Below are 12,267 nucleotides of genomic sequence, written 5' to 3' on the forward strand. Positions count from 1 at the left end.
GAATAATATTTATGCCATGTGCAATCACGTGTTATAAATCCTGTTAATCACTTAATGTTTTTCATATGAATTCGGATTAAGAATAGGATCAGGTCGTATTGAACATAAATTTAATATATCTTAAAAAATAATATTAAATAAAAGTGGATTATCAATTGTTTTGAATGCATGAATTTTCTAGATTATGAATTAAGAATTGAAATAGATGGCAATAGGAGGATTCACAATTTCAATACAAACATTCACATATTGATAAATGCTTTACTTGCTTTCTTAGTTTACGATTAATATAGAAAACATACAAACCCTCTTTTTTTATGATACATGACTTCGAATTTGATAAAAGTTTATGAATTAAATATTAGACATTATTCTTCATTGGAACGATAAACTCGAAACTCATTAATTTCTATTACTTGTCAACGATTCCGTACGTTTGCAGATTTTTTACGAACATGCAGCCTTTATTATTAAGTTTGATTTGAATTTTCTGTAATCTAATATGAACAAAAAACTGAAAAAGAGATGATGTCAATTAAGTCGATAATCCTATCAAAGCCCCTCAGCGGCCCACAAAGTCAGGTAACTTGACTTGCTATGTTTATTGTTGTGTTAATTATGGTCAATGGAATCTTGAGACTTGAGTGATTACTTCGATGACTAGAAATTATTTTTCTTGCTGTAATAATCACACTAATTTCTAACTTCAAATTCTACATAGCATCGTTAAGTATCAACATGTCATCAAATGGCACTATTTTTTATTTTAAATCAGCAAAATTCATTGTTAAAAAATGATTTTACCATATGATTTAAGTGCAAAATTTTGATTAAAACTAAAGCCGCATTATTTTCACATGCAAGCTTACTTTATCTAAATTCCTAACTCCCAACTTTGCTGATTTGACATAATAAATAACATTTAGTGATGACAAGGGGGCGGATTTGGAGCGACGACTTGCCCCCGTTTGCCGTCCCATTTATTTTTTATTTTTTCTCTTCACGCATCAAGGCATCCCCATCCCCGCCCCCGCTCCCGCCAAGGAGTTACACCCCGCCAACCCATCGGGATGGTTTTTTCCGTCCCATTCAGGGCTGAGCCCCAGTGGAGCAGGACAAGTTGCCATTCCTAACCCCATTTTGTGAAGTGTAAACGCTTAAGCGACACGATGAATGTTGACGCTTACCAGTACCATAAAATATTAATTCCAGTAAACATTAGTGTGACTACTCAATTTATGTGGCCATTAACTTAATTTGCCCTTTTATTTTTTACTTAAAATTGTTGGAACTCCTTATAGCTTTGATGGTGGAAATTTTAAAGAAGACGACAACCCAGTGACTTTGAAAAAAACACCTTTTAAAAAGGTTTAAAAAGAGAGAATCGACCGTTATCACTATAGCAAGGCAGAAAAGGTAACCCAAAATTTGCAAAAATAAAGAATTTGTGATCACTTCAACTATTGCTAAGAATATGACGCATTACCACATTTGTTAATGAAAATTAAGCCAATCGAGCTTAACACCATATAATACAATTGAAGTCATGTCTAAAGTACCATGAAAATATCATGACAAATTAAATAATACACAACAAAGCCTGTCTAATTCATTATCTGTTTCTGTAAAAATAGGTCTGCTTTATTTATGCCACACTACTGTTTCAAATCAATAGTATCAAAACACAAACCAAAACTCTAAAAACTAAGTGGAAGGACACTACCACTCAGGTAAAGTTAAGAAATAGAAAACTTCAATGACCTCAACATCGCCCTCTGAACGATGAGTTCCCATGGGATTGACTGATTAATCGTATAAACAGTTCTGAATAATCAAGATTTACATGTCTCAAGGGGAAAGACATGCATATGTTGTCATCAACTTCCTTCTCTCTCCATGCTTCTTACCTAAACCACCATTTCTGAACAGCACTAACTGGAGTGTTCAGGAAAGGCGCATAGCGATAGATTAGTGGATTTAATGTCCTCCCGATCCTGGCCCATGCACTTTGATGGTAACCGGCAGTTGCAGGGGCCTGGTACATAAGCTTTAAAAGCTGCCAGAGGGAAAAAATGTTTACATACCATAAGAATACTAACTTTAAGTCTTTAACAATCTACAAAAGCAAATTTTTTCTCGAGAACCATCAAAATTTAATAACAAAAATATCTAGACCAGTCTTACAGGCACCAAGTGCACATGAACGACATGGAGGGCTAAGTTCACAAGTAAAAGTTACTTTTGAGGCATGACTATTTTCTTACTTTCCATGTAACAAGAGTTGCTTATTTAGAAAATAAGTCTTACCTTACTAGTAATTACTTCCAGCCCAGTGCAGTAAAAAATAATAAATAATAAAAAATCTAAAACTTGTTTACTTATAAGCAAAAATCTTTATCTTACATGCTACCGAGTTTTACATTTTCAAAGAAGAACATTTGGATGTTGTGAAGTTCCCTATTAGACAAAATGAGAGGGCCATTATAGACCAACATTATATAGAGAGAACAGAGTCAGATGTTCTTATAAGTTATAAGATCATCAGAACTGCTTCACCAGAGGACCAGGTACATGTTAGACCTAGTTATCTAGCCAGCAATGGCATAACTGGCATCATCATAGAAGAATCAGAATGTCTCCCCAAGAAGCAGAAAATAGGGGAAATTTTTTTCTTGAATTCTGCAGTTGGTCATTTCAGTTAACAAGCGTGAACATAAATTTCTAGACAACTAAAGAAATGAAGCAATGTAAAATTAAAAATTCCGTATTCAAGTATAAAAGGAGAAGCGATACACACCTGCCAATACATAAATGCTTGTACAATGTTGCGCTGCCACCTGTATGGTTAAGAAATAAATTGAGGAGATAACCTTAACAATATAGGTACGCATTTTTCTTTTTAATTTTTTTTTTTTTAACAAGAATCAGAAGTTCCAAAACAAAAATCATCAAACCCAGAAAAAAAGTACAGGGAAGCAAAGATACTGACGAGAAAAGAGAGAGAATCAGAAGAAATCCAAGTCCAATCTCAGCTTGTGAAGACAGAATGCCAAGTGTTGTTGTGTTTGAATCAACCCAAACACAGGCCTCGTCCAGGTATTTCCTGCAGAATGACAGAATTAGCAATTAAGTCGCAGACATGAAAGAAAACTTACATGGCAAAAAATAAAGTATCTAGATCAATTTAGTCACTGTCAACCTCTCTACTTGTCCTATACAAAGGAATGAATACAACTAAAACTATGATATAAAATAAAATTGTATGTTTTTTTCATGAAAATTTCTGTGTCTTTTTCAAGTAAAGACCACCAATCCATCATGTCACATGTAAATGTTCATAGCAGCATACATTGTATGGATCAGACACTTCATCACTTAGTTGAATGTAGACCCATAATGCTCTGGCATAGATAAGTGTGTCCGATAAATGATCTTTCAAAGAGCACTAGCACGATACGTTACCGACACGCTAATTAAAATCTTTAAGATTCTTCATTATATAGTATAAATCTAGTTTTATACTTGTTATTAAATTTTTTTGTCGAAATCTTTTAGCTTTAAATATGAGTACATATTTGTTATTTAATAATAACTTTGAGTTAAATTTATATAATATTTCTAATAAAGAAAGAAAAATGATCGTGGTGGAGTGTCGGAGGAGTGTCGATATCCAACATGAGTCCTACATGTGTTGAACATGGTCACGCTAGCTTAGTTGAAGCGACCATGCAACATGGAAGTAGATTCATGCTGTCTTTTTCTAACATTAAAAGAATGTACTGGCATGCAGATTTGACAGTTGGAGACTTGAGTTCACAAAACTGTCCTGAATTAGGCTCTTATTCAAATTTCTTTCAAAAGTCCACCCAACATGACTTTCTTTTACACATCACATATTAACAAATGACAAACAGCTATTTCTTCACTTAATATCCTCACATTAAGAAAGCTATCAAAAAAATTCCTCAGTATTTTCTTGACTCTTTGTATATTAGAAATTTACCATGCAATAGTCTAACAGAGAAGTAACAAACCCCAGATCCGATACTGATATACAGCCTCGTTGCCCAACACAACCAAAAAATAAATAAATAAATAAAAACCAAGCACCTAAAATTAATACAAATGCATATTTATAGTTCCCTTAACAACATGTCAGAACAACCTGAAAGGAATGGAATTGCATATTAAGAGACCGGGAACTATATTACATACGGATCAAAGAAATATATAATACAATGGTTAATTTCTGCCTTCACACAAGATTCGTGTCATAATGAAATGGCACCAGACAATCGTAAAATGAAGAAATTTGAAGCACTCTACCATTCCAATCCAATCTTCAATTAGAATACACATACATGCAAACTTTCTTTACCTGTACAAGGTGGATCTGCTAAAGTTACGCCTAAGGAACTTTGCAACATGCTGAACGGACAAACACAAAATTGGAATCATAGCAACTGCCAACATTGAACATCAGCTAATTATGTGCATGGAGAGGCAGAGCTGGTATAGCTTAGGTAAATAAGATGAGAAAACTAGTGCAGAATTGGAATAATACTGACATTTGAGGCACAGATTTGAAGTAACAAAGGTGAGGCAGTAAATGGAGTAGATAAAATCTTTGGTAACTGCCACTGATTGAAACCAAACTTGCAGAGCCTGCAAGTTCCATGCTCTAGGTTTCTGCAAGCAATGACTAGTTAATAGAATCAATGAAGCAGTGAATAGAACATATATCATGCACAGGAAAAGATAATGGGGGAAAAAGACTAACTACAAATTACCCCATATAATGAATATAATGAATAGAGAGAAGAACATGCAGTCCCCATGAAGGAAAGCCGAAATGCACGGTTTGACAGATTCTTAGGAACAAGAGGAAAGATAGCAAGAACTGCCACCACAAAGACCTGCAAGGGAAAACATATACATGTACCGTCTTATAACAATAACCTAAACTAATAAGGTGCATAATACAACAGCTTAGTGAAATAACATCGACCAAAAAGAAAGAGAGATTAAAAATGTTAGCATTTGAATCTCATTAGCAATCACAAGGTTTCAAAGTCAACCAGAGATGCAGATGTACTCTCATGATTAATTCCACATTCAAACTAAGGGGCATACCAATCTCGGTCCTAAAAAGCAAACAGTTAGATAACCTTGATTCTATGACTCTTGATCTCCCAATTACAATTCAGTTAGGAAATAGGAACAAATAGAGTAATTAACAGGTTTATCCTAAAAGCAATGAGAATGCTTAAGACTCATCAAAGGTAACAAGATTAAATGAGAAATGGTGAGCAAAAATCAGAAATCTGTTAGTAACTGAAAAATGAATAAAATTTAATAGACATCCCAACACAGGAAAATAAATTTTAGCCATAAAAAGTCTGACGAGAATAATGGAAGACATACTAACAGTAGCCTGAGTCCCACAAGTGACAATTATCTAATATGGTGATTCAGTGAGAAACTTGGACCACATTTTTCTTGTTGAAGTATATTTAAGAAAAGTAGACAGAATCATTTCAACCTATAATATTTGGTATATAAGTAGTGAGAAAAATGGGGGCAGAGGGGTGGGGGGAGAGAGAGCCTTCAACATTCATGGTAATAATATCAAAGAATAAAATAATGTGTGATAAAAAGAAAAGTAAGAGGACAGAAAACTTAAGAGCCTTAATGAATTAGTTGAAAATTACCGGGGAGTAAGTTATATTTTTAAAGAACTTAATAATTTCTTATGTTTCAAAAGTTATATTGACAAAGATAGCATTTCCAAAACCCCCTTCCTGTAGGACTCCACCATAGGTGATGTTATGATGTTAGAATTAGATACCAATAGTAAGTACTTACGGTGGAGGTCAAAAGAAGTTAATTTGAAAAGGCAGTTACATTACAAAAGCAACTGATCACAACCCAAGCTTTCGTTACAATCAGCATAGTAAATAATATGGTAAATATAAATACATTTAATAGGACCTGCAGATTTCGTAAAATTTTTGACAAGATGTCATAAAACATATGCATGAAATGTTAACTGAAGTCTAAAAGCACTTGATAACAATCCATTTTTTGGTATCATTGTTGTATTTTCCCTTGATATTGAAAATAGTGTGCACTTGATATTTTGGAACACTGAAGAAGCCAAAGTTCCCGATGTTATTCACCCTAGGTCATAAAAGTTTCTGTTCTCACATCTGCCTAATGTAGTATTTGTGTATATATGTGAACTTAACATACCCAAGCATTGACAGAAAATTGAATAGTTTGTTTATCCCAACGCAACGATGTTGAATTTGGAGCTGGAGTTCCGGACGTGCCCGTAGTTCTACTGGCAGAACCTACAAAATGAATTTTAAGTGGAGTTCAGGCAGCAAGCATATATAGAGTGCAAAACATGATGAACCAATAGTTAAATTTGCCAACTTGAGAAGCATTATTTATCAGAGAAGCTGAAATTACACCTGAATTCTGTGTATGAGAATTACTATTTGTTGCAGAAGTTGACGAAGATGTTGTTGATGGTCTTGCTTGCTGAGATGTACTGCCAGTAGTCATTGACTCAACAACCAGATTGGGATCCTGCATAGTAAAATACAGCAAATTAATGATCTCTCAAGGAGGAGCCTACGGGAGAAACATGTGTGAAAAAAAATTCTTTTAATGAATGTATGAACTCGTGAAAGGAAAGGGAATAAGCCCATATATAAAAAATATATAGAAAGCCAAAGACCCACAAAAGTTAATTTCTATGGCGAATCTTTCTCATTACAATCCATCCACAAATCTACAAATAAGCGTCTCAATAGTCATGATTACAGATATAAATAGATAGATAGAAATGGCTTTAATCAGTACAGAAACTGTCATCAAAACTAAGAACTTAAATAATAACCAGAGAAGACAAAATTACAAACTGACACAAAACCTAACTCAGCCACATCTTGAGCATTTTGATTTTGACCCCCTGAGGTTATTGAGCCCCTGTTTGAACCCCATTCTATAAAAATTCATTTTTTTTTTCAAACTCATTTTCAATCATACATTTTTCCAATAAAATAATTTTACACGCAATTTTTTCCCTATTTTTTAATCACACATTCTCCAAAAAAATCACTATTAAAAAACCTATTTTTCCAAAAACAAAATAGAGCTCAAACAAACCCTAAATGAACCATAATAACATTCAAAAAACCAAAATAAGGAACCAGAAGCAAAAAGAAATGTATAGGATCATGAGAAAAAAATGACCACCCATTAGTAAAGGATAGTCTTAAATAGCTAAAAAAAATTACAACCAGCAACGCAGATTCTGAATTGAAAAGGACAATAAAACACACACTGCAAAAGAAGAAAACTTGAAAAGCACCTTCCAAATGCACATCAGATTCAACCATATTCTGAATTTTAACATCAGGTTTTATCAAATTGTTTGCATTTATTTACTGAAGACAACTGTATCAATTCAAAACCCAGAAAAAAATAGCTACAAATCATCACAAGTTTTAATATTAACTACACAAGCAAACACCCAAAAAACCAAAAAAAAAAAAAAAAAAAAAAAAAAAAAAAAAAAAGAACAAATATTTCTTCACTTAAATCATCATGATTTATAGCAGAGAAAACACAACCAATTACAACCTCATAAAATTCAATTTAACACAAAAAATTCCAATAATAACTCAAACCAACTAAAAATTAATCAAAAACCCAAATTGGGTTCACGACATATACTCTATCAAAAAAAAAGAAAGAAAAAAAAGGCATAATTATCTTACAATGTAACGCTGGTAGAACTTGCGCTTATAGTGATTAATAACATCGGAGCGGGATGCCATGTTGGGTGGAACGAGAACGTTGGACCAATAATCCGCCCATCGTGGGTCGGTGTCGTAGTCGTACGCCGCCGCCGCCATTCTCTTCAACTTCTGTGGATCTTCTCCTTCTTCTCCCATTTCTTTCAAACTGCTTTAGGTTACGAGTCCAAGATTTACGATCTTTACTCTTCAATTTTATGAGAAATATTGTGAATATAGTCGTCGTTTACTATAATTTTCTTTATTATTTCACTTTGTAATTTTATAGGTACAGTAAATATCTGCCGGCTCGTCGCTTCGTTCCAGACTTCAGGCAAATAGTAATTACTTATCAGTAATTTATTTGGACAGCAGACAACAAATGATAAAATCTTTATTAACATTACTAAAAACATAAAAATAAAACTGCCTAGATGTTTCAACTTGAATTTCATTAGATTCAAACGCGAGCATGTTTGGAAGTACTTTTAAGTAATTATAAGTTATAATTACAAAGAGCAAAACCGTTATTACTATATCTACATCATTTTTATGTTGATGTGCTATATATTAAAATAGATCATCCATTAAGTGGTGTACAAACACCCAAGTTTTTCATTTTCCTTGCAGATTTACCAAATTATCCTCCTAATATGGTTAATCAGTATTGATAAGGCTTAAGTTGATCTCACTTTGAGCACAAAGATCAACGTGTACCCTAGGTATAATAATATTGAGGAAGAGCTTATCGAGGTGGCCCATGCATGACCTCTTTACAAATGTCTCCAAGAACAATCTTGATCCCAAGGTCGATAACTTGAGTTCGTGATTAATATATTGAAGTAAGATATAACTTTTATCAATAGAATCCTATGAGACTCAACCGTTCAAATGCTTGAGAGTCAACCCCAACTATAGTGGGACACTCACACTACTATTCACCTACAAATGATAAGCCCCAATGATTAGACAATTTCCCATCCAAAACATATCCTAGTCCTAATGGAAAAAGCTTAGAAAACATCATACATTGTTTCGTATACAGTTGTACATGTTGAGCTATGTGCCTAAAAGTATCAAAATTTTACTATAATAAGATAGACATTTCGAATGTTATTGAATAAGTAATAGATTTTTATTATTTCCATAAAACTGAGTTGAATTATATTCTGAACAAGTACATAAAGTGTTTTCGATGGACATTTGGAATATAAAATATGGTGATTAATACAAAAAATACTATTTTGTACATTGATTGAGAAATTAATTGTACATGATCGTAGAATAAGTGGTTGACACTCTAATTGTTACTTTACCAACTGATATAAGCAGTTTGTCTTTAACCTTGGTAAGATGATATCGTGAGTGTGCATAGTAGATCCATAAGTGTGATGGACAGGTCATTTTGGAATTTGCTGCCCATTTGAAATTGTAAAAGAATTGGATTAAGTACTTTCTCTGATCAATTTTAATCTGAACTCAGTAAATCCATAAATGCAATGGACAAGTCATTTTTGAATTTGCTGCCCATTTGAAACTGTAAAAGAATTTGATTAAGTACTTTCTCTGATCAATTTTAATCCGAACTCAGTATTTGACTGTTGCTAAATTGTTACTATAATTTTATAGCAAAGAAACCGCTGAAATAAATTTTAGCTCAACTGCTTAAGTGAGAAAATAATTAGTATGTGTAAAATGGCCAATTTGGCCCTACACTAATTATTTGATTTTGGATAATTATACGAGTAATTATATGACCACCACGAATTTTGTTAGTTACACCACAATCTTAAGTAATTTTTTTATTTACTTAAATAACTTTAAGTAAAATTGCATAAATGGGTTTTAATATATTTATTATAAAAAAACAAATGTAGATCTTAGAAAATATAAACAATTCAAAATGCGTATCTTTGAGTTTACATGCAGAAAAAGAGAAAAAAAAAATTCAAAAAAACCTAAGAAAACGGTGAAAATACATGTTTAAAAAAAAAAATTCCTCCTCATTTTGTCTCTTGAAAAATGAACCCATAACAAAAAATCAATTGGAAAAGTAAGAAGCATGAATAATGAGTCAATTGTTGTAAATGACAAGTTTATTAATGAATGATAATTGTACCCTTGAAATTTTAATAATTATTATCATTATATCACTAATCATTCTCTATAAATATGGGACATTGGTTTTCTAATTATAATACATAAAAGTCTATTGTCTTTTATTTTCTTCTCTCTTTTTACAACATGTTATCAGCACGATTCTCCAAACATTAAAATAAATTAGTAAAAGGTAATCATTTTTAAACATAATTATTTATCACGTGTACCAAAATTAATTTGGCTACAATGAATTGTTTATATACACATGCATTTCTGTAAGCATATATAATTCTGTAAGCATATTTGAGATACTATATGAACATATAATCATTCCCAAATTTGTAATCATGTATAATATTACAATTCGGCTAGGTGTACAGATTTCGCTTCACAAAAAAATTCCAGAAGAGCTGGCAAGAAAAAAAAATAAAGAATAATGCTTGTGGTACACTGAGGTGTCTAATGGGGTGTTCAAAATGGACACCCAGCACCTAGGTATTGGTCGAGGCGTCGGTGGGTCCCCTCGTGACAGGCTCCTCGGCCAGTGCCAAGGTACCGGGTGTCCATTTTGGACACCTCGTTGGACACTACAATCTACCCATAGCATGATTGACAAACAAAAGTCAGATAACCCAAGACAAAAAGAATTGCCCCATTTCACCCCACCATTTACCAAACGCATTTTCGGGGTACTTTTAATTTTGACCCGGTCAAAGGAGCAAAATTTCAATTTGACTTCCAAAATAATGAATATTATGACATTGGCCTCTTGTGTGGTAAAAGACAAAGATACCCTTAAATGTTTTGTACAATTACAAAACCATATATTGTTGAAAGGACTATACTATCCTTTTACTTAATAATTGAAAACCGAACATTTTCCCACTTAGAAAAACTTCAAAACGAGATTCCAACACAGAAAAAACTCTCATCTTTTCATCTGCTTGAACATCAAAATCTAGAAGAACTTTGGAACGTTGAAGCTGAAAAAATTTTTCACATCAATTACTTCAAATCAGTAAGTACATTTAATCATGTTTAATTTCGTTTTAAGTAAATTAGTATACGTTTAAATAGAAAAATTTTATGTCGACATAGATTTTTTTTAACAGAACCTATCAAAAAAAAAAAAAATTAAACGGATGTATAACTTACGTTTAAATTACGCATGCTTAATTTCGTTTTTAGAACGGTATTCTCCTACGCCAAACTGGTTTAGCTTAACAAACAGTCGGAAACAGTCTGAAACAGCCGGCAGTTGGATGTTTAACAGCCGGCTGTTAGGCTGTTAAACAGCCTTGGCTGCAGCTGATTTTTTGCCTTTTTCTTTCTTATAATTAATATTTGAAGTTGATTAAAACCATTTCCTCATGCAGATATGATAATCCCCGTGTGTTATTTCGGTGATTTCGAATTGAATGAAAATAATCGATGGGAATGGAGATGGACGAGTGACATACGTGGTTATATTGCAATTCCCGTAACAGAGAGTACACCATATTTAGAAATGTACCACGATTTGCAAAATAAGTTGAATGTCGATCAATCTCAATACGATATGCAATTGAGATATCTATTCAACGGTTATGGGGATTCATCCATTCCGATGCCACCGGTATTCATTACTAATGATGCTGAATTGAATTATCTATTAGAATTAAATAAAATGCATCGGACTCCGACTGTTCTTGGTGTGACTTTAATTACGAAGGATGTTATCGAAGGTGAACGTGAAGATTCGGATAGGGCGGATAACAATGATCGAGGTTTTTGGGAGACAGTGGAGATAGTTCCTGCGAATGATGTGGGTATTCCTGAGACAGTTGCTTCTGATCGTGATCAGTTGCTTCTGATCGTGATGTCACTGTTACGCGCAGAATTCCGTCAACAGTTGAAGACAATGAGAACATAAACGACTTTACAAATGAGAATTTGATTGTTTTATCCTGACAGAGACACGAGCGTGGTGGGAGCTCACAGGTTGGAACAAGTGAACCGTCCTCGAATTCTTCCCGTGTGGCTCCCGATGATGAGGACTTGCAGGTCGAGCAACTGTTTGAAACCAAGAAAGATTTGTAGGAAGCTGTGCACCGGCTGTCATTAAAATATAACTTTGAGTTCAAGGTAAAGAAATCAAACAAGTCATTGTTGACAGTTGCTTGCGTCGAAGACAGTTTCAATTGGCGCTTGAGAGCAACTAAGATGGACACGAATGAGTGCTTCGTAATTCACAAGTATTTACGGGAACATACTTGCGAAGTGGGAATTCTTCGAAACGATCACAGGCAAGCTCAAGCATGGTTTATTGGTTGACAGATAATGCACAAGTATCAGGATCCACGGACGATCTACAGACCTT

The 12,267-nt window shown here is 33.5% G+C and overlaps 1 protein-coding gene across 2 annotated transcripts; it reads right to left on the reverse strand.

Annotated features, from left to right (window-relative positions):
- Positions 1 to 1,516: 1,516 nt before the first annotated feature.
- LOC111380494 (transmembrane protein 33 homolog) lies at positions 1,517 to 8,107 on the reverse strand. Of its 2 annotated transcripts, none has more exons than XM_023004075.1 (9): positions 7,791 to 8,107; positions 6,501 to 6,594; positions 6,253 to 6,353; positions 4,791 to 4,916; positions 4,569 to 4,689; positions 4,379 to 4,463; positions 2,990 to 3,103; positions 2,798 to 2,837; positions 1,517 to 2,056 (listed from the first exon to the last, which is right to left on the reverse strand). In XM_023004075.1, the coding sequence occupies exons 1-9, from the start codon at positions 7,965 to 7,967 to the stop codon at positions 1,904 to 1,906; spliced, it is 1,011 nt and encodes a 336-aa protein (XP_022859843.1). In that variant the 5' UTR covers positions 7,968 to 8,107; the 3' UTR covers positions 1,517 to 1,903. The 2 variants fall into 2 exon arrangements, with proteins under 2 accessions (XP_022859843.1, XP_022859842.1); XM_023004074.1 differs by having other exon boundaries at positions 6,477 to 6,594; positions 7,791 to 8,104.
- Positions 8,108 to 12,267: the final 4,160 nt, after the last annotated feature.

This window comes from Olea europaea, unplaced genomic scaffold (genome assembly GCF_002742605.1).
Source record: "Olea europaea var. sylvestris unplaced genomic scaffold, O_europaea_v1 scaffold2154, whole genome shotgun sequence".
In the NCBI taxonomy this organism is placed as follows: Eukaryota; Viridiplantae; Streptophyta; class Magnoliopsida; order Lamiales; family Oleaceae; genus Olea; species Olea europaea.

Excerpts from the sequence above, each read along its gene's own strand:
- LOC111380494 (XM_023004074.1), bottom strand. The coding sequence starts at position 7,967 with ATGGGAGAAGAAGGAGAAGATCCACAGAAGTTGAAGAGAATGGCGGCG. Across the intron at positions 6,595-7,790 it reads AGTTCTACCAGCGTTACATT|GATCCCAATCTGGTTGTTGA; the intron begins GTAAGATAATTA and ends TTTACTATGCAG. Across the intron at positions 2,057-2,797 it reads AAGCATTTATGTATTGGCAG|CTTTTAAAGCTTATGTACCA; the intron begins GTGTGTATCGCT and ends TCCCTCTGGCAG.